The sequence below is a fragment of the Coregonus clupeaformis genome, chromosome 23, assembly GCF_020615455.1.
Source record: "Coregonus clupeaformis isolate EN_2021a chromosome 23, ASM2061545v1, whole genome shotgun sequence".
Lineage (NCBI taxonomy): Eukaryota > Metazoa > Chordata > Actinopteri > Salmoniformes > Salmonidae > Coregonus > Coregonus clupeaformis.
Window position 1 is genome coordinate 36,306,544 of NC_059214.1, and position 23,084 is coordinate 36,329,627.

Consider the following 23,084-nt stretch of genomic DNA (forward strand, 5'->3'; position numbering starts at 1 on the left):
AGAGACGGCTGATTTTGCTGAGGTAAGGTACTTTGAGAAAGGTACTTGCCTTGCCGTTGGCCCTGTTGATCTTGTTCACCAAGTCAGCCAGTAGCACCTTCTCCTCCACAGCACTTTTCAGCTTCTGGTACTTGGGGTTCTTCTGGATCTCCAGATAGTCTCCTTTGAAAGGCTGGCTCACACTGAAACAATAATAATGCATTTTATATAGCGCTTTCATGGACCCAAGGACACAACAGAGAGGAAATCACTGCAATGCAACATTATCTTCACGTCAAACATTATGTCATGTGTGAATCAAAGAGGAAAATATGATATACCTGCTGGGGTACAGAGCCTTCTTGTCCTTGAAGATCTCACTGGCCTCCAGTTTCTCCTCATACACAGCCTTCTTCTCCTCGGTGAACTGGCCCCGGTATTTCTTGCACTGATAATTCAAAAGATACATCATCAATCCATGGGAAATTTGTTGTATTAATGTCCCTCATACTGTAAGCTATAAAGACAGCGGGCAAAGCCGGTTGTACATCAGTACAACCAGTTTACAATGAGGTTGTAATCTGGTAATAATGACATCCTAGCAACCAGATTTGCCCGCTGGGTAGTGGCATATACAACAACTTGAACCTTTAACCTGTAAGATCAGTGATGACCCCTTGAAAGAACAGCCAAAGATAATAACTAACTGACCCTCCAGAGGTGGAAGATCCTCCTGAGTTCAGTGTGAGCTCCCTCCAGGAAGCCATAAGGCCGGGCCGGCCAGGTGTTGTCCATGGGGGACATAGTGGTGGTCTTCAGACCAAGGAAGTACTTCTGCATCTGGAGGGAGGGAGGGAGACAGGCATATATTCAATACATCCCTTTCAGACTTGGATTACTGTTGACCTTCAGGAACATATAACGCTGGTTTCCCGGACAAAGTTCAAGCCTAATCCGGGAAGCATGTTCAATGGAGATTCTCCATTTAATGTGATTTTTACTCCAGGTCTAGGCTTAATCTGTGTCCGGGAAACCGTCCCTTAGTGATTCAGATGGACACTATCAATCAGTGCTTAAAGTATTCAAAAATTTATGCACTCACTAACTGTAAGTCGCTCTGGATAAGAGCGTCTGCTAAATGACTAAAATGTTAAATGTTAAAGGGATAGACGACTCATTCATTCTAGCCTTGTCCTAGATCTGATTGTGTGGACTTGCCAACTTGGCAAGACCGCACTAATAGATCTGGGACCAGGCTACATTCATGCTTCTACTTACGATTCTCTGGATGGTGAAGTCGTAGATTTTCTTTCCAGCGTTGGCCCTAAAGAACTTCCTGTACTCCCGGCGGACCTGTAAGCAAGGAGACAACTGGCCGTCAATCATCCATCACCATAGTCATCTGATTTGAGGCATGGGGCCAATAGAGAAGAGATTACAGTGGTGATAACTAGAACAGGCAGATGTGGTTAGTTACAATGAACCCAAGCAATATCATACAAACAATGGGAGGGAAAAGCTTCTAGGTACATCTGTTGAGCACTCAACTCAACTTCAATCAGAATGGAATTTTCTCCTAAATGGTTTTGCTGAAAATGAGATGTTACATAGTTAATTGATGAGGTGGTCAATTTAAATCACACTGATTGGAGTCAATGAATCGTAAACAGGTTCTGAGAGCTGCTCTGATGCGCAAAGGTGACGTGCACATTGTGCAGTCAATTAATGTGATGAGAGGATTGGGGCCACTCAGACTACAATAATACATGTGAAAATGACTGAAGAATGGAGTAGATATAGCATCAGACAACAAGAAATGTAGAGGGTTAGACAGCTTATCATGCACAACGATCGCTAGAGAGAGACAGACTGACACAGAGACAGACAGACATCCATGTCAGTCAGGGTCAGTAGTGTCTTTGACCTCTCTGTTAAGAGGCTGCAGTATTCAGGAACGAGCAGAAACATAAAATAAAAAAATATAAAGAGCATCTGTGAATCAATTATAACCAGCCATAGCCAGCTTATCTAAAGCCCTGCTGGACTCATGGAAAGAGTGGGAGAGACGTACATTACACCTCACGGTACGCCTTAATCCTCTAACCACTGGACGTGGAACGTAATGTGTGTCACTGCAGGGATACAGGAGGGGAAGGAAGGTAGGAGGGCATATCTTTTGGTACTGGACTGCCCAGATATCAAATCAGTCACTCTGGAGCTCGCATGCATGAACTGTGTCATCACTGTGTCGTTGGTCCAGGGGGCTCCCAAGTTTTTGACAGGCTGAGGCTGGCTGCATGCTGGTTATGTGAAGTATGCCTACCCCTCCAACACCAAAGACAGGGGAGTGGCTGAGAGGGTAAGAGGGAGTGTCTGGGCAGTGTAAGGGGTGGCTGGTTAGGGTAGAAAGGAGTGGCTGGTTAGGTTAGAAGGGTGGCTGGAGGGTAGGGTAGGCTGGGCAGATATACCTGGAGTCCCAGCCAGTAGGCCCAAATGACGGCGACGGCGTGCTTACGCCTGGCCTCCTCCTTCAGGCTCCTCAGCTCCCTGCGTGCCTTTTGGGAAGAAGGGAGGAAAGAGAGGGAAGGAAGGAAAGATTGAAAGGAGGGAATAATAAGAGACTGATATGGAGGAAGAGATACTGGCCTGTGTAAGGACACCCGTCACACAAGAGCCCTGTCTAGTTACCAAGATCCTGAAGACGATTTAACCCACTATGGGAAGAATGCAATTATCATGAAATAGACATTATAATAATAGTGTAGTTTGATTATGTACTGTACATCGACATTGACTAGAGCCTTTTAGATTGAAACAGACATGTCTCTGTTGGCCAGGAGCCAAGTACAACGTTAAAGGTAACACAAGTCAGTCAGGAGGTCTCTCCAAGGTTCCATACATTGCACACTGAAATAAAAATCACTGCAAGCCTCAAGGAATCAGCAAGCAAAGAGGCGTAGCATGCAACTTATGATGAGAACAGCATGCAGAGAGAGAGAGAGAGAGAGCAGACATCCTGCAGATAGAGGTTGTAAAAGGTGAGGCATGGGCCTCAGGGAGGATAAGAAACACAACACACCCAAACATCCTGACCTTTGGTAACAAGGGAGGAGAAAGCGATGCCAGGATAGCGGAGTGTGAGTGTGTTGATGGTTTGGGGTAGGGCAGGGTTCATCCAAGGTTCCAGACACTGTGTGTGTGATGCCAGTCAAGTGCGTGGCAACATCCCCCCCTGCCATCCCCCGCCTTCCTCACCCGCCTTCCTCTCCCGGTGTCAGTCTGGATCAGCTATAATCCATCAGGCTGCGCAGCAAAGAGGCTTAAGTGACTGTATATTCACCCTTACCCCAACCCTCCCCCACCCTTTCCCCTAGTGCCCAGGCCTGTCTATTATCTACCAGAGCCAAGGTTAACCAGAACTCCAGCCATCCATCTCTAGATATCTTCCATTAAACCACTAAAGACTAAATAGCAGCTAGCTAGGCTGAAAGAGCCAGCATGGGTGTTTAGGGGTCTTGCGCCAGTCCAGTAGGCTAAATGAGACCCCCTCCTCCCGATTCTGTTTTAGCATGCAATGTGACATTGGATGAGGGGTTCGTATGGCACCTTGTCATGCAATATAGATGGGATGGGTGGTGGTAATGGGAAGGATAGCTAGAGAGACATTCGTAGTCTCTCCAGACCATTGTTTAGCTAATGCAGGGGTCTGGCATCTGTCTGGTTGGATCTGATGGAGAAATGGGAAAATGGCAGGCGGGCGGGCAGCAGGATATGGATGGATATAGTTAACAGGCTGCTTCCCAAATACCTTGGTCCCCTGCCAGCCGGCCCAAATGACAGACACAGCGTGCTTTTCTTGCGCCTCCTTCTTTAGATGCCGCAGTTCTCGCCGAGCCTGGGGAAGTGGTGGGGTTGGGTTTATTGTGTTTTGGGAGGAATATACCCATTGGGATTGGTGTTGGTAGAAATAAGAAGCAGACAGACAGAAATATGTAGCCTACCCGGCAATGAAGTAGCAGAAAGATTAAAAGATTAAGACAATGGAGGAAAACATTAGCTACCCGTTGGAGCTAATGACAGTGATCACTAATAAACAGAATAATTCGACAGGGGTCTTCCCGATCATTGATAGCCTGATAAATCCTACCCCCGCAAACCTATGTGAACTTTCCTCCACATCTAAATGTGATGAGTTTGCAGCATATTTCAGAGATAAGATAACGAACATTAGGCTGGGTATCAATCAAGCAAGACCTGATGAGAAGTTTGATGATATGTTCCCTAGCCTACCACGCAAAGGCACTATGGATTTATTTTCCCTGGTTGACACAGACATGCTCAGGAAAGTGATATCACAACTTAAGCCTTCTACCTGCCTTCTCGATCCTATCCCCACCACCTTCTTCTTCAAAACCACATTTAATTGCATATCTGAAGAAGTGCAAGCTATTGTTAATCACTCCCTGTTCATAGGCACTTTCCCCACTGCACTAAAAACTGCTATGGTGAAACCCCTTCTGAAGAAAAATATTCTAGATTCTTCAGCTCTTAGCAATTTTTGGCCAATCTCCAACCTTCCATTCTTAAGCAAAATTCTGGAGAAATTGGTTTTCAAACAGCCAAATGATTTTTTTAAAATGCCAACTGCATTTAAAATAAATGTCAATCAGTTTTTTGTGCCCACAACAACACAGAGACTGCCTTAGTTAAAGTGGTAAATTATCTTAGAAACAACACAGATGCCAAACAGCTCTCTGTCCTTGTATTCTTGGATTTAAGTGCTGCATTTGACACTGTTGAAAATTATGTTCTTTAGGACAGACTGGAGAGGTGGGTTGGCCTCTCCGGTCCAGTTCTAAATTGGTTTCGGACCTATTTAACCAGTCAAGAGTTTGTCACCCTTGGTGAACATAACTCAGAGAAAATACATATCACGTGGCATTCCACAAGGTTCAATTTTGGGTCTGGTACTGTTCAGTTTATATATGTTTATATATGTTTAATTCACGGTCAATAAAGATAAAACACCAGGTAAAAAACCTAGGTGTTACTTTAGATTCTGAACTCAATTTTGAATCACACATTAGGAATGTGACCTAATGTCACCACCTGAGGAACATTGCCAAGGTGCAGCCGTTTCTCTCTCAGGCTGATACAGAGAGACTCATCCATGCTTTTATTACAAGCAGGCTTGACTGCTGTGATGCTCTCCAAGAAAGCCATTGGTCAACTGCAAAACATACAGAATGCTGCAGCACGGGTACTGACCAAGACCAGACGGAGAACACACATTACACCGGTTTTAAGGTCTTTGCACTGGCTACCTGTGAGTTTTTGAATTAATTTAAAGATTCTTCTATTGTTTTTTATATCAATCCACGATTGTACACCCCAATACATGTCAGACATGCTTTTAAATTATGTACCCAGTAGGTCCCTCAGGTCTTCTGGCACTGGCCTTTTAACTATCCTAAAGCCTAAGACCAAAAGGCATGGAGGCAGCCTTTAGTTATTATGCCCCTAGCCTCTGCAACAGCCTGCCAGAGAACCTGAGGGGAGACGAAACTGTGGAAATATTAAAAAGAGATCTTAAAACACACCTTTTTAGCTTTGCTTTTCCTTAGGTTGCTTTTCAGTCATTCAGTTGTTGTTATTCTTTTGTTTTTTATCCTGTTATGTTTGTTGTGTAGTAAATATTTCAGTTTTTATTAGTTTTTTCCTGTGACGCACATTGCATTGCATTCCATGTCTGAAATGTGCTGTATAAATAAAGCTTGATTTGATGAACTAGCAACATTAGTACAAAAGTTAATTGTATACAGTATAGTATCTGATCGATTATATTCATTAAACTTTGTGACTACTGCATATGGCCATTTGATACCCCATTAGAACTTGGCATGGTCTCACATAACTCACTGACGCCACTCTGATAGCCTGATTCAGTGCCAGTACAGTGGGCCTTGCCCAGACTAAGAAACTAGACTAGATCCACCAATCAGATGGGCCAATTAGTCGATAAATTAAGCCACACGCGACTGCTTTGGTCATGCAACATGTGGCAATACAAGGCCTTTGATGATTATCTGGTGAGTGTGGCTGTAATGCCTTTAGATAAGATCATGCAGAGTTACAAAATAGTTTTAAAGGTTATTTTTCAATGGATAGCAGGACTGAGTTGATCTGCATCCCTTGTTGTTGTTAAATGCCCATAAAACATGACATGTTGTGCATGGCCTGTTTTAAAGGATTATATGTGGCCTCTAAAACATATAGCACTTTAAAAGTCAATAAAGTGCTAATGGTGGTATGTGCTATGACCATTAGGCTATATGATCAGTGGATCTCTATCAGGGTTGTGGCCAATTCCATTTAAATTCCAGTCAATTCAGTAAGTAAACCAAATTCCAATTCCAAATTTTCATCATTGAAAAGCATTGAAGATAATTGGAATTTGAATTTCTAACCCTGCTCTGTGTGTTTCTGTAGTGGCACATGGAATACAGTCTATTCTCAGCACAGTCCTCAGAATTATTACATCAAAGTGAAAACATGATATTCATTCTGATTGGATACTGTACGTACATTATCATGTACTATCCGTCATGTTTCTCATTAAAACAGATTACAGAGGAATGCAATGACAAACATCAAGAAAACAACAGACATAGACAAGGGAATGGAAAGGAGTATTGTGTTGTGGGACTTGCTGTTGTTCCTAAAGGGAGAATGTAAGGAAGGCACCATAGCAGTAACAGAGGACTAGCAAACAGAGGTTTTTAAGTTGAAGGGTAAATAGATGTTAGTGGTATAAGGTTAGCCGCCCAGTATCCCCCAAATGACACCTATTAAAGGGTCAATAAAACAGATGAGTCACAAACACCAGACACTGGTAAGGGACGTTAGTGGACCAAAGTGACAACGGCGGGACGAGGAGGAGCCATTCAATTGGTCAGTTTCAAGGGGAGGGGTGGGACATGGGGGATGACGGACAGCTGGGATGGCAAAACACGACAATGGCAACCGGCTTAAATACCTTGGTCCCCTGCCAGTATGCCCATATGACAGACACAGCACGCTTATTCCGCGCCTCCGTCTTTAAGCGCCGCAGCTCCATCCGAGCCTGGGGGTGGCCGAGAGGGTGGAAGGATGGAGGGAGGAGAGTGAGGTTAGGAGGGAAGAATTAGAGAGAGGGGGGAAGATAGTGAAAAAGAGTGTGAGAAAAGCAGCGGTGGTAAGATCAGCGACAGTAGAAGAAGACTAAAGAGGAAAAAGCTTTGAAATTGCTCTAGTTTAGCTTTTAGTATAGCTGGGAGACCTGAGCAGAGCCATGTCTTATAATATAGTATTTCCTTACCTGGCTTTATGGCAGACAAACCTTGTAAAAGCAAAAGGCAGTGGATGTCCATAATCAAGAGCTCCCAATATCTTCATTCTATACATGTCTTTACATTGTCTAATCATTATGTTGACATCAGGTAGTGTTTGAGCGAGTACCTGATTCCCGTGCCAGTACGCTGCAATGGTAGTCACAGCCTCCTTGCATCTCATCTCGTATTTCAGCTGCCGCAAGATGTTGCGGGCCTGAAGAAAAACTATTGTTTTTAAACATGCCTTTACAACAGCGTTATCACAGAAAAACATGCTTTCTTATAGTGTTTGACTGGTATGTGGACATGGACATACCTTCCACCCTCTGATGAAGGACTGCATCACTAGTGTAGCACTCTTGATCTTCTGATATTTATTTTGTTGCTGCAACAGGAGAAGGCAAAAAACCCTGAGCTCAATTGACAATAAGTACGTTCGAAACACAGACATCTAAGCTCGATAGCTACCATATTAGGCATGTGCACATTTTCCTTTCAAGACGATTCGATACGCATCTAGATACACGGGCTCCGATATGATACAGGAAAGAAAGGTTTTAGTTTTAAACAATTCGGTGCGATTCGGATTAATTAATTTCCATTTTAAATTAAAATCTCATCATAGACATATACATATTTTACAGACAGACAGACAGAGACACAGACAGACACTGTCTGTCTGTCTGTCTGTCTGTGTCTGTCTGTGTCTGTCTGTGTCTGTCTGTGTCGGTCTGTGTCTGTCTGTGTGTCTGTCTGTCTGTGTGTCTGTCTGTCTGTGTGTGTGTCTGTCTGTGTGTCTGTCTGTGTGTCTGTCTGTGTGTCTGTCTGTGTGTCTGTCTGTGTGTCTGTCTGTGTGTCTGTCTGTGTGTCTGTCTGTGTGTCTGTCTGTGTGTCTGTCTGTGTGTCTGTCTGTGTGTCTGTCTGTCTGTGTGTAAAATATGTATATGTCTATGATGTATATAGGCACCTGAGCCATAAGGGAAACTGGGCCTCTACCACCCCACTATCAGTTATAGCCATTGACATAGCCAATGAATATATAGCACAACTTTGGATTTCACCCCTGTCTCATAATCAAATGGTTTCGACCGTTTTGAAAACTAAGTGTTGGAGTGAGCTTCTCTTCTTCTCCTGCTTCGATCATGCAGTGCGGGTAGCAAAAGTAATTTTTGTCCAGTATGAAAATGTATGCACTCACTAAACTGTAAGTCGCTCTGGATAAGAGCGTCTGCTAAATGACTAAAATTTAAAATGTCCTTATTATGAGAAATGATCAACTATATCTAAAAATGACCATATACACTGTTTGTTTCAAGCAAAACTACCAAAACTACTGCTGATAGTCAACCTGGACAATCAAAATAAAATCTAATGTAGCCTAAGCCCCGATCAGCATGTAGCCTACCTATAGCCAGATGAGAGTTGTGTCTCCGGCGATAGCTTATGCTACCTTTATTTTCAACAGCGCATTTGATCAAAATAACCTAGAAAATTACATTGGTTGTCACTCAACTAATAAAGCCTAATATTGCAAAAGCCATTTTACAAACATTTGAATGCTGAAGGTGACATGCAGATGTACCAGATCAAGAATAGGCCTACCTCTCATTGGTCAGAGAGTGAAGCTGTGCACAGCGCGCAGTTTGACTAAGCTACTGATATTACCAAGGGTTGTTCAGCATGCAAAATAACTTGTAGACCAATGACTGTCAACATGCTTACATGAAAGAGAGGACGCAGTTGTAACAAAAGATGAGGTATTGTTACATTTGAATTGATTTTCTGACCGATGCATGCTACATTTGGATCAGATTGGGCTCCCACAGACGGATGCACTCATATCTTAAACATTTCAACCGGTATGAAGTTCTGTATGTGCGTGTGTGTGCATAGTTGAGACAAGCTAACTCACCGCATATCTGCGGTACCAGGCTGCCACCACCACCTGGCTCTTCTTCAGCAGCAGGAAGTGAGTACGAGACTTCCACCCCCGGTAGATCTTCTGGATCAGGGTTGCCAGGTCCTCCAGACATGCCCTCCTCCTCTCCTCCAGAGTGAATAGCTGGGGACACAGGAAGAGGGCATCAAGAGGATGATAGGAACATGAAGATGTACTAGGATACTAAGAACATCAGCATAGTCTGTACAATTTAGGAATGAGAGGACATTTTAATTAATTTAATTTAATTGAGACAGGATGTCATTTTGGGACAATATTGTGTGGTTTTGCAGACAGCACAAAATCTTTAGAATGATAAGAGCTTCTATAGCTGCCCAAACACATTCTCCACCACAAAGACCGTTGCAGACAGAGACCTAGGGGATGAGAGTTTAGTGACCTAGACTAGTCCCCACCCTACCACCACCCTGATTGAACTGTAGCTTCACTGTACAACAGAGATGGAGATACTTAGCTAACCTGGTAAGAAGGTACAGTAGATCAAGGATAAAGGCACACCCATATGAGATCATGCTTTAATAGCTTTGTTTAGACTGGCTCCTGGACTGACAAGAGTCCATTGTTCCACCCACCACTGCATGTTCTTAAAAGCCCATGCTACCATGGAAAATAGGCCTAAATGTTAATTTTTTCCCATGGTCCTGACTGCGTCGCCGTATAATGGATAGAACTGATTAGGGCTGTCACCAACTAAAAAAAATATTGGTCGACCGAGATTCATCCGTCCTTTCGACCAATTGTTTGGTCAAATTTTAAAACGTTTATTTTTCCATATATAGACTCACCCTGTTTGAATAAAATCAACTATATGTAGGCTACTGAGCTTGTCCGATTCTTTAAGCACTGCAAATACAAATTAAGACACAAATTACTAGAGGGAGCTAGAGATCAATATAGCTTAACCAGAAGAAAAAAACCTGTTCCCGACCCGACCCGACCCCCCTCCTCCTCCTCCTCCTCCTCCTCCTCCTCCCGCGGCTGCTGGTTCCTGAAGTTGCCAGTAATAGGCTACACCAGCGGTCGGCAACCTTTTCCATTTGGATTGCCAAGTTATCGTACCATTTTTACTGATCTGCGTGCCAGTTATGATTTTCATATGCACATTTTTGTGGAACAGTTTCATTTATAATGTAGTCTTCATATCTCAAAATCAATGTCATGTGGTTAATCAAAATTCTATATAAATGAAATTGATACAAATCTAAAAGTAACTTTTATTGCCATTGCTAATATGTAACAATTGCCTACGTTAAGCCAACAAATAAAAACAGTGCAGCCCGCAGGTAGAAAATATCCGGATAAAAATAAATATCCTATAAATAACATTGGCTACGCATGGCCTGTCTGCAAGGAACTTGAAACATTGTATCAACTTGGTCCACCCGAAGCTCTTGCTAGCAAACTTGCAACACTGTATAAAATATTCTGGGACCTCAGAATGTCAGTGAGCTCCGGAAAGACAGACATAGTGGTAGGCTATTTGTGCAAGGGATAAGAAGTAATCAGGTAGGCCTATTTTATGACGTTTCCACCGGATCCAAGCATGTTATTTTTCATGTTGAGTGGTTATCGAAAGGGAGAGAGTTGGAAAGATTTTTCAAATAGGCTACGTTGAGAAACTATTGTCATTATCAATGGATGTAAAAACAGACTTATTTTACTTGCTGTTTGAGGCAAAGACAAAAAATACTTTGAGAAGCTCCACAGTGATGGTAAATGGGCACATTTATAGACCTACATTTGCATGCAGGCCAGGTAGCCTAGGCCTACTTCTATGCGTAATCAGGTGCGTGTCTTTACTCAAGATTGACAGGAGCGCTCCAAACAAAATTCACAAACCAAAACGTTTTTCCTCACAAGTGTAGCCTAGGTTGTGCGCTCTTGCAAACAACGTGTCCACTCCTACAATGACAACAGTAAGACTGTAACAATAATATATTGAATGCATTAACAGAAATTACCGTAACCAAACAAACATTGTAGATGAGAAATTATGTTAATTAACGGTAAATGTACTACTGGTGATATTGGTGTGCCATCGCCACGGCCTCCGCAATGGATTAGTCCACTCAGACAGGCATGAATCAGACAGGTGTCTCATGTGCCATAATTTTTTGTTCCACCAACAGCCTATCGACCAAACAATCGACTAGTCGACTAAATGGGGTCAGCCCATTTAAAATTGATAAATGAAACCATGTGTTTTCAGAATGTTCCAGAATGTTGGTTAAGTGTTGTAATTAGTAGAGAGGGGCTCAGCAGAGCACGACTTCCTGCTTTCAGAAGCCTTTTAATGCAGTCAAACATAACAGCATGAGCCCACTGGATTATGGCATTAGCCATACTGTATATGAATACATCCAAGTCTCCTCACATCTATGATCTATGGCTAAATTTACGACTTCCGTACTTATAAAACTGGAAAAATGCCAGTTACAGAGCATGCTGCTCTTTTCAAAGTTATTTCACATCCTTGGCAGTAAACCCTCTTTCTAAATCTAACGTAAAAAAAAACATAAAGTAGTACTGTTAATACTATCAGCGATAGTGACAGGTTCCAGGTCAACTGGGCGTGCTTATGCAATGTCATTCTACCGTTCTGGGGTTCCTGATGAAGATCTTGGAACGTCCATAGGCAAACTCCTCAGATGGAACAGAACAGTCTGTCAGCAGCACCTCCACTCCGTCCCTACAGGAAGACAGAAGTACAACTCTTCACTATTCTGTTCTGACCCTAACTAATTAGACATGGTGGGACTGTGAAATGTACATTATTAAAAGGGACAAGATGGGGATAGTTCAGATGAAGGGGAAAGGACAAAAGATAGGGGACTAAGAGGAATGGACATACACAGAGACAGACAGACACACAAACACAGCGACACAGAGAGAGAGGACAAAGCAGATGAGGTAAGGCAGGGAGAGACAGGGGAAAAGAATGCCATTCTAAGAAGATAACAGTCCATTTCTGAAGTAACTTGTGTGATGAACATGTTGTAACCTGATGAACCACTTCCACACCATATAAGGAGGATAGTAGGCACACACACTAGACACCATATAAGGAGGATAGTAGGCTCACACACTAGACACCATATAAGGAGGATAGTAGGCACACACACTAGACACCATATAAGGAGGATAGTAGGCTCACACACTAGACACCATATAAGGAGGATAGTAGGCACACACACTAGACACCATATAAGGAGGATAGTAGGCACACACACTAGACACCATATAAGGAGGATAGTAGGCACACACACTAGACACCATATAAGGAGGATAGTAGGCACACACACTAGACACCATATAAGGAGGATAGTAGGCACACACACTAGACACCATATAAGGAGGATAGTAGGCTCACACACTAGACACCATATAAGGAGGATAGTAGGCACACACACTAGACACCATATAAGGAGGATAGTAGGCTCACACACTAGACACCAAATATGCTGTTGTTTATAATCCACATCAGATATGAATCGATGTTATACCTTTAAATACATTTACATTTTAGTCATTTAGCAGACGCTTTTATTAATTTTTTTATTTTACTTAACCTTTATTTAACTAGACAAGTCAGTTAAGAACAAATTCTTATTTACAATGACGGCCTACACCGGCCAAACCCGGACGACGCTGGGCCAATTGTGCGCCGCCCTATGGGACTCCCAATTACGGCCGGTTGTGATACAGCCTGTAATCCAGAGCGACTTACAGGAGCACACGCTTTGTAAACAAACCAGTGAAATTTTCACTTACGGGCCCTTCCCAACAATGCTGAGAGAAAAATAGAACAATAGAAAAATAATAACAAGGAATAAATACACAATAAGTATTGATAAGTCCTGTTGGTACCAGACTTGGTGCATCGGTACTTCTTGCCGTGCGGTAGCAGAGAGAACAGTTTATGACTTGGGAGGCTGGAGTCTTTGAATTTTTTTTAGGGCCTTCCTTTGACACTGCCTGGTATAGAGGTCCTGGATGGAACGGAGCTCGGCCCCAGTGATGTACTGGGAGGTACACACTACCCTCTGTAGCACCTTGTGGTCGGATGCCAAGCAGTTGCCATACCAAGCGGTGATGCAGCCAGTCAAGATGCTCTCAATAGTGCAGCTGTAGAACTTTGAGGATCTGAGGGCCCATGCCAAATCTTCTCAGCCTCCTGAGGGGGAAGAGGCGTTGTCGTGCATTCTTAACGACTGTGTTGGTGTGTGTGGATCATGTTAATTCCTTAGTGATGTGGACACCGAGGAACTTGAAGCTCTCGACCTGCTCCACTACTGCCCCATCGATGTGGATGGGGGCGTGCTCTGCCCTTCGTTTCCTGTAGTCCACGATCAGCTCCTTTGCTTTGCTGATGTTGAGGTTGTTGTCCTGGCACCACACTTCCAGGTCACTGACCTCCTCCCTATAGGTTGTCTCATCGACATTGGTGATCAGGCCTACCACTGTTGTGTCGTCAGCAAACTTAATGATGGTGTTGAAGTTGTGCACGGCCATGCAGTCGTGGGTGAACAGGGAGTACAGGAGGGGACTAAGCACGCACCCCTTAGGGGTCCTTGTGTTGAGGGTTAGCATGGCAGATGTATTGATGCCTACACTCACCACCTGGGGAAGGCCCGTCAGGAAGTCCAGGATCCAGTTGCAGGAGGAGATGCTCAGTCCCAGGGTCCTGAGCTTAGTGATGAGCTTGGAGGGCACTATGGTGTTGAACACTGAGCTTCCCACAGGGTGCCAGTATGAAAAAAAAAATGTTTTATGTACTCACTAACTGTAAGTCGCTCTGGATAAGAGCGTCTTCTAAATGACTAAAAAATGTAATTGATAAAAAGCCAGTATTTTTTGAAAAAATGTTTTAAAAAAGGTATAATCTTCGTAAATGATATCATAGGTAGGACTGGTGGAGTTATATCGCACATGCAGCTAACAAAAACATATGGAAATGTCTGCTCTACCCAAACTTACAACCAAATAATTGCAGCATTACTGCAAAAATGGAAGAGGAAAGTGGAAGGGGGAAAAAGTAAGGAACTTGTCTGTTGGCCCTGCTTTAAAGAACATAATTGGTTAAAGAAAATTGTGATAAATAAAAAGTATACAAGTTTCATTTAAGAACCAAAAGATTTACAGCTGACCCGTATAGATTGCAAAATAGTTGGGAAGAGATTTTTGACGTACCGATTCCATGGCATTGTGAACTGATACGCAAAACAACGCCGGATTCAAAACTTAGAATCTTTCAATTTAAATTATTATACAAAATTCTTGCTACCAATATAATGTTATTTATATGGGGGATACAATCTTCCCAGCTCTGCAGATTTTGCTGCGAAGAGACAGAATCATTAGATCATTTGTTTTGGTACTGTCCATTTGTGGCTTGTTTTTGGTCACAGGTCCAGGAATGGCTGAAGGATTGCAATATTTACCTGGCGCTAACCCTGCAGATAGCACTACTGGGTGATCTGAAAAGTCATAGTCAATGATAATAGAAGGGTTTAGAACTTTTGTTGAAAAATATATGGCAAATAGAAATCCAATATGGATGGTGTTAAGAGATAGATGGGTGGTGTTGAATGGAGTTGAAGGATGGGACTAATAACAACTAACAACAACTAATAACAACAAGATAACTAATAATGTAAGCATACTGTGTCCATAATAAGTATATAGGTAATAGATTGAGAACTTTTGTGAAAGAGCACAGTTAGAAAGATATGGCATATAGAAGCAAACCGGATGGACATCATGAAAATGATCGGAGAGGTTGAGGGTAGAGGAAGTTCAGGAGTAAAAAAGAACAAAATATAATTATTGTAAAATTGACTGTGTCCATAAAATGTATATAGTATGTATAAGCTGGAATTAGAGGCCTAAGCATTGTTGTTCACTAGTTTGCTCCAATTAGGGAAGGGGTGGTGGGGTTGTAAAGTAATAAAGGGAAATATATTTTTAAAAAGGAAATGTATGTGTATATATGTATGTATATATATATGTATATGCGAGAAAAAAAACATATGGGGGATTGGAAGTGATGCAGACAATTACATTGATGGAAGTTACAATCTATCTGCAATATTAAAGCTGATCTACCCCCTACAAAAATAATAATAATAAATAAATAAAATGTTATTCTGAAATAGTCTATTCCTGTTCTGAGAAATGAAGGCTATTCCATGCGAGAAATTGCCAAGAAACTGAAGATCTCGTACAACGCTGTGTACTACTCCCTTCACAGAACAGCGCAAACTGGCTCTAACAAGAATAGAAAGAGGAGTGGGAGGCCCTGTGCACAACTGAGCAAGAGGACAAATACATTTGAGTGTCTAGTTTGAGAAACAGACGCCTCACAGGTCCTCAACTGGCAGCTTCATTAAATAGTACCCACAAAACATCAGTCCCAACAGTGAAGAGGCGACTCCGGGATGCTGACCTTCTAGGCAGTGTTGCAAAGAAAAAGCCATATTGCATTCAGAACCCGAGGGCTTGGTTCAAAACGCTGTTCTTGGACCGCTCACAATAGTGGCAAACTCTGAAACCCAGATCCCCAGTGAATCCATAAAGTATCCTATTGTAGAACAAGTTGACTGGATGGTGTAATGGTCTGGAACACTTTGCTTGTCAGGGATTTCTGTCTCCACAGCCATCTGCCTGTTTTAGAAGGCCTGAAGGGTGCAGCCCTTTCCAGTACATTTGGAGAAGTGGTAGAAACTACAACCCCATATGGATATGAAGTTCCTTGACTTCAGCAATTTTCAATAAATTGAGTACTTAAAAAAAAGAAAAAAAAAGCCATATCTCAGACTGGCCAATAAAAATAAAAGATTACGATGGGCAAAAGAACACAGACACTGGACTTTTTCTTTGCAACTCTGCCTAGGTCAGCATCCCGGAGTCGCCTCTTCACTGTTGACGTTGAGACTGGTGTTTTGTGGGTACTATTTAATGAAGCTGCCAGTTGAGGACCTGTGAGGCGTCTGTTTCTCAAACTAGACACTAATGTATTTGTCCTCTTGCTCAGTTGTGCACCGGGGCCTCCCACTCCTCTTTCTATTCTGGTTAGAGCCAGTTTGCGCTGTTCTGTGAAGGGTGTAGTACACAGCGTTGTACGAGATCTTCAGTTTCTTGGCAATTTCTTGCATGGAATATGCTTCATTTCTCAGAACAAGAATAGACTGATGAGTTTCAGAAGAAAGTTATTTGTTTCTGGCCATTTTGAGCCTGAAATCGAACCCACAATTGCTGATGCTCCAGATACTCAACTAGTCTCAAGAAGGCCAGTTTTCAGCTGTGCTAACATAATTGCGAAAGGGTTTTCTAATGATCAATTAGCCTTTTAAAATGATAACCTTGGATTAGCAAACACAACGTGCCTTTGGAACACAGGACTGATGGTTGCTGATAATAGGCCTCTGTACGCCTATGTAGATATTCCATTAAAAATCAGCCGTTTCCAGCTACAATAGCCATTTACAACATTAACAATGTCTACACTGTATTTCGGATCAATTTGATGTTAGTTTAATGGACAAAAAAATTGATTTTCTTTCAAAAACAAGGACATTTCTAAGTGACCCCAAACTTTTGAACGGTAGTGTATATGTGTATGTGTGTAAAAAAAAGAGAACAAGAATGTAATTGAACTTAGCTGAAGAAAAATAGAAAGGATATTTTTCCCATTCCAGAGCGAGTGTGCATATGAAGTGGCTGTGTCGAGCATAAAAGTGATCATTTGAAACAGGTCCTATCCGCTAGATTTAGAGTTATTTGGCTAATTTAGTTGTGAACGATAAGCCTTAGAATGTCTTAGAAATCAAAACATATATGGGATGCATGATGCAACTATAGGCTATTTACTATTTGAAAAAGTAGCAAAAAAGCTTGCGCTCTGTTCTTCCCAAACTCTTTATGCCATGGGCTCTCCAACCATGTTCCTGCAGCTACCCAGTGCTTAATTTGGGAAACCAAGTCTAATCTGTTCAGGAACATTGATAGTAACATGTTTTCACAACAAAACATATTTAATTATCTGCGAGCTCGAGAAAGGAATGAAGGAGAGAGAGAGGAGATGGAAACGCACAGTGGTGAGATAGTCTATAGCTAAAGGTAATGTGTCAGCCTATTAATTATGAAAATATAAAAACATGCCCTATTACTAGGCTATTCAAAATCAAATACATATTCTATCAATGAACCAACAGCATCTCCTAGGCCTATACGTTCTCTCCCAGACTTCTGGATAGAAAGTTTGCAGTATAGCATAAGGTAACCAGGCCATCCAGTATGCATAATAATACAGCGCACACTCAAAGGTGATTTCTAGAATGTGTTTAATTTGGGAGTATAAACTAGACCAATTATGTACCAAAGACATCTTAAAATCAGTTTTTCTGCCATGTGTAATATGCCATGTGTAAAATTCAGTTTTGTTTTTGGGGGTGGGGGGCTGGGCTCATATATGGGCCTATGCATAATCTGTAATATGCATATTGTGTTCTACATGCAACGTCTTAAATCCTTTGAATTAATGATCACCTTAGAAAGTGCTGTCCATTTCATTGTTTGACTTTGAAACAAATCCACAATGACCATGTTTTCCACTGTTTCAACCTGTTGTTGAACCTTCAAATTGATCACAGTGAGGTCAAAAAATTTAGCCTAATGGTTAGTTTTAAAAGCATGATACTGTTTTCATGATACGTGTTTGATCTGATTTTCGATTGCATTTGCATTGATGTCAGAGTGGTTTGAGGGACAATAGCGCACTGAGTACCAGGCCATTAGGCACTTGTTAGTGAGTTGGGTACTACCAACGCATGTCCAGAGTGCATAAAAGGAGATTATCGTGACTCAACGGTCACATGGAATTTGACTGCGGTCATGACTCATGACTGCCGGTGTGGCCGTAATAGGGTCCCCACAACAGCCCTACTCACATCACTGGGCAGCTCGTGGCTGGGTTTCCCTTTGCAATCCGTGATAGTTTGCAAGCCCTGCCAAACCCGACGAGCATCAGAGCCGGCGTAGTAGGTTTTGATATTAGTCCTGTATTGACGCTTTGCCTGTTGGATGGCTCATCGGAGGTCATAGCGGGATTTCTTACAAGCATCCGGATTAGTGTCCCTCTCCTTGAAAGCGGCAGCTCTAGCCTTTAGCTCAGTGCAGATGTTGCCTGTAATCCATGGCTTCTGGTTGGGATATGTACAGTGAGGGAAAAAAGTATTTGATTCCCTGCTGATTTTGTACGTTTTCCCACTGACAAAGAAATGATCAGTCTATAATTTTAATGGAAGGTTTATTTGAACAGTGAGAGACAGAATAACAACAAAAAAATCCAGAAAAACGCATGTCAAAAATGTTATAAATTGATTTGCATTTTAATGAGGGAAATAAGTATAAATAAGTATTTGACCCCTTCTCAATCAGAAAGATTTCTGGCTCCCAGGTGTCTTTTATACAGGTAACGAGCTGAGATTAGGAGCACACTCTTAAAGGGAGTGCTCCTAATCTCAGCTTGTTACCTGTATAAAAGACACCTGTCCACAGAAGCAATCAATCAATCAGATTCCAAACTCTCCACCATGTCCAAGACCAAAGAGCTCTCCAAGGATGTCAGGGACAAGATTATAGACCTACACAAGGCTGGAATGGGCTACAAGACTATCGCCAAGCAGCTTGGTGAGAAGGTGACAACAGTTGGTGCGATTATTCGCAAATGGAAGAAACACAAAAGAACTGTCAATCTCCCTTGGCCTGGGGCTCCATGCAAGATCTCACCTCGTGGAGTTGCAATGATCATGAGAACGGTGAGGAATCAGCCCAGAACTACACGGGAGGATCTTGTCAATGATCTCAAGGCAGCTGGGACCGTAGTCACCAAGAAAACAATTGGTAACACACTACGCCGTGAAGGACTGAAATCCTGCAGCGCCCGCAAGATCCCCCTGCTCAAGAAAGCACATATACAGGACCGTCTGAAGTTTGCCAATGAACATCTATCTGTATGATTCAGAGGAGAACTGGGTGAAAGTGTTGTGGTCAGATGAGACCAAAATGGAGCTCTTTGGCATCAACTCAACTCGCCGTGTTTGGAGGAGGAGGAATGCTGCCTATGACCCCAAGAACACCATCCCCACCGCCAAACATTATGCTATGGGGGTGTTTTTCTGCTAAGGGGACAGGACAACTTCACCGCATCAAAGGGACGATGGACGGGGCCATGTACCGTCAAATCTTAGGTGAGAACCTCCTTCCCTCAGCCAGGGCATTGAAAATGGGTCGTGGATGGGTATTCCAGCATGACAATGACCCAAAACACACAGCCAAGGCAACAAAGGAGTGGCTCAAGAAGAAGCACATTAAGGTCCTGGAGTGGCCTACCCAGTCTCCAGACCTTAATCCCATAGAAATTCTGTGGAGGGAGCTGAAGGTTCGAGTTGCCAAAAGTCAGCCTCGAAACCTTAATGACTTGGAGAAGATCTGCAAAGAGGAGTGGAACAAAATCCCTCCTGAGATGTGTGCAAACCTGGTGGCCAACTACAAGAAACGTCTGACCTCTGTGATTGCCAACAAGGGTTTTGCCACCAAGTACTAAGTCATGTTTTGCAGAGGGGTCAAATACTTATTTCCCTCATTAAAATGCAAATCAATTTATAACATTTTTGACATGCATTTTTCTGGATTTTTTTGTTGTTATTCTGTCTCTCACTGTTCAAATAAACCTACCATTAAAATTATAGACTGATCATGTCTTTGTCAGTGGGCAAACGTACAAAATCAGTAGGGGATCAAATACTTTTTTCCCTCACTGTACGTACAGTCACTGTGGGGATGATGTCATCGATGCACTTATTAATGAAGCCGGTGACTGATGTGGTAAACTACTCAATGTTATCGGATGAATCCCGAAACATATTCCAGTCTGCACCAACGAAACAGTCCTGTAGCTTAGCATCCGCTTCATCGGACCACTTCCGTATTTAGCGCATCACCGGTACTTCCTGTTTTAATTTTTGCTTGTAAACAGGAATTAGGAGGATAGAGTTATGGTCAGATTTGCCAAAGGGAGGGCGAGGGAGCGCCTTGTATGCATTTCTGTGTGTGAAGTAAAGGTTATATAGAGTTTTGCCACCTCTAGTTGCACAGGTGACACGCTGGTAAAAATGAGGTATTGCAGTTTCCTTGCAATAAAATCACCGTCCACGAGAAGCGCCGCCTTTGGATGTGCATTTTCTTGTTTGCTTATGACCCTATACAGCTCATTGAGTGCGGTCTTTGTGCAAGTATCAGTTTGTGGTGGTAAATAGACAGCTACTAAAAATATAGATGAAAACTCTCTTGGTAAACAGTATGGTCTGCAGCTTATCATGTGGTATTCTAACATTCGAGATCGCGCACCAGCTGTTGTTAACAAAAACACACCCCTCCCTCCATCGTCTTACCCGATGCTAACGTCCGGTCTTGACGATACATGGAAAAAACCAGCAAGATGTATATTATCCATGTCCTTGCTCATCCATGACTTTGAGAAACATTGAATATTACAGTTCTTCAGGTCCCGTTGATAGGATAGTCTCGAATGGAGCTTGTCCAGTTTGTTCTCTAGTGACTGTATGTTCGCCAATAGAACAGAGGATAGAGGTAGTTTATTTGCTCGCCAACATAGTCCCGTCAGGATTCCAGCTCGTCTGCCTCTCTTGGGCCGTCACTTCCTCTTTCGAGTCCCGGAGATTAGGGCCTGGTCTGGAGTAAGCAGAACGTCCAGAGCTACCGACTCGTTGAAGTAGAAATTGTCAACCAAATCGAGGTTAGTGATCGCTGTTCTGAAAAAAGTTAAGATCAGTGTAAAAAAAGCACACAAAATAGCAGAATTGGTCAGGAGTCCGTAAAATGTCTGCTATCCACTGCAGCGCCATCTCACTTGTCAGTGAATGTAACATGACATATATGGATACATAGCATCAGAGCTATGGACCAACTGCCTCAAAATACCCAGGGCAGAGTAAAGGAACCATGGATTGACTGATCGTCACCAAGAGCAAGCAGATCACTACAAGATCTAACCACCCCAACACAGCTTGTTGACATAGTTGTATCATGGTGGGATATGTGTGGGCAAATCATCTATGGATGACTACTGCTGTTACTACATTATCCTGTCGTTAGTATGCTGTTATTTCACAGCATTCTGCTGAACGTGGGAAAGGAAACTGTAAAAGCACTTTGTGACAACTGCTGATTTAAAAAAGGGTGTTATTCCTTGATTTGAATGAGGAAGACTGAGGTAAATATTTTTACTCTAGGTTCATCATATGGTAAATACAATATTCTGAACAGGCAGATAATAACTACATTATTTCTGTTCAGGCAGAGCAGAGGTCCTACCTGGCGGGTCCTCTCCACTGGGGCCAGGTCTTCTTGCAGAGCATCTTGTATCGCTTCAGACAGGACTCGTAGAGCTGGCGGAAGGCATAGCCAGCCCTCCTCACACGCACATTCTCCATCAGGCCCAGGTAACGCACCTGGTGACACACCAGCGAGTCGGTGAAGATGTGGGCTGCCTTCTTATCGTTGGGCTTGATGCACCTGAGGAAAACAGACAGTCAGACACTTTGGTATGGACATGCATGGTCACACAATGGTTATCAGTGGATTAGAGTTGAGACAACTCATAGTTTTGTGTAACTTTTACAAAAAATGTAGTTAGCTCAGGTCTCAGAATACTGCTCCAAGTTTATAGAGTTTATTGAGGGAACTTTTTGGAAACACTTTATTTGGATAGTCCATCTGTAGATGCTCTGCAGACTCGGTAACATTTCAACTAACTATCCACTAACCTTAACTCTAGCTCTAACCCTTATCCCAGCGTTTCCCAAACTCGGTCCTGGGGATGCACGTTTTGGTTTTTGCCCTAGCACTACACAGATTATTCAAATAATTAACTCATCATCATGTTTTGATTATTTGAATCAGCTGTGTAGTGCTAGGGCAACAACCAAAATGGGCACCCCTTGGGGTCCCCAGGACAGAGTTTGGGAAACTCTGCACTTATCCTAACCCTAAACTTAACCAAGCCCTAAACCTAACCCTAACTGTAACCTTAGCAATCCGTTTGTTGATGGTATGACTATCTGTAGAGCATCTACAGATGAAAAATCCAGACTATCAAAATAAATTGTGACCAACTTTTTTTCTGATCACAATACTGTTCATTTAGTATAAATGATCCTCAGAGTGAATGGTAACTTACCTGATGTAGTTGGGGTTTTTGGTCTGCAGGTTCCTCATGAGTACACCTACAGAGGCCTTGAACTGGAAGCCTGCAGTGGGGGGTCTCTTCAGGTTGACCTTAGCAGGGTTTCCTTCAGGAAACAGCTCTCTCATCAGGCTGTGGGTGGCCTTGTACATGGCCTGGGACAGGTCTCTGTACAGCAGGTCATTGTTCTTGTCTACAAAGCCCTCCACACGGTACAGCACCTACACAAAAGATTACAGAGGAACAGATTAACACAAACAGTCGGATACAAAACACAAAACATATCTGTTGTCGTCCCTTAATTATGAAAATATACTTACTTTAACTGCCAACTTCTTTCTTGTCATTTGTCTGAATCCAGTAAAAGTGTGTGCCCATGTACGTCACGTTTTTTGTAGTAGTAGTTGTAATACTAGTGTATTACTGTCAATCCTAAACTCATCCTGAGGAAATGTTTGCTATAGATTGATTCATAAAAATGCATCACTGTAAGTGGTGCATGTTGACG

General features: G+C 42.6%; 1 protein-coding gene across 8 annotated transcripts in view; it reads right to left on the minus strand.

Moving 5' to 3' along the window:
* LOC121537004 (unconventional myosin-Ib-like) overlaps positions 1-23,084 on the minus strand; it is a 128,716-nt gene that overhangs the window by 3,732 nt on the left and 101,900 nt on the right. For 3 of the 8 annotated variants that reach the window (XM_045206693.1, XM_041844716.2, XM_045206692.1), the window contains 13 exons: positions 22,571-22,797; positions 21,706-21,906; positions 11,905-11,998; positions 9,262-9,411; positions 7,666-7,734; positions 7,477-7,563; positions 7,016-7,102; positions 3,788-3,874; positions 2,448-2,534; positions 1,258-1,332; positions 691-819; positions 321-427; positions 50-182 (listed from right to left, as the gene is read on the minus strand). In XM_045206693.1, the coding sequence (XP_045062628.1) occupies positions 50-182; positions 321-427; positions 691-819; positions 1,258-1,332; positions 2,448-2,534; positions 3,788-3,874; positions 7,016-7,102; positions 7,477-7,563; positions 7,666-7,734; positions 9,262-9,411; positions 11,905-11,998; positions 21,706-21,906; positions 22,571-22,797 (1,533 nt within the window). The remainder of the gene's footprint in view (positions 1-49; positions 183-320; positions 428-690; positions 820-1,257; positions 1,333-2,447; positions 2,535-3,787; positions 3,875-7,015; positions 7,103-7,476; positions 7,564-7,665; positions 7,735-9,261; positions 9,412-11,904; positions 11,999-21,705; positions 21,907-22,570; positions 22,798-23,084) is intronic. The other 5 variants (XM_045206696.1, XM_045206695.1, XM_045206699.1 and 2 more) reach the window with 3 other exon arrangements.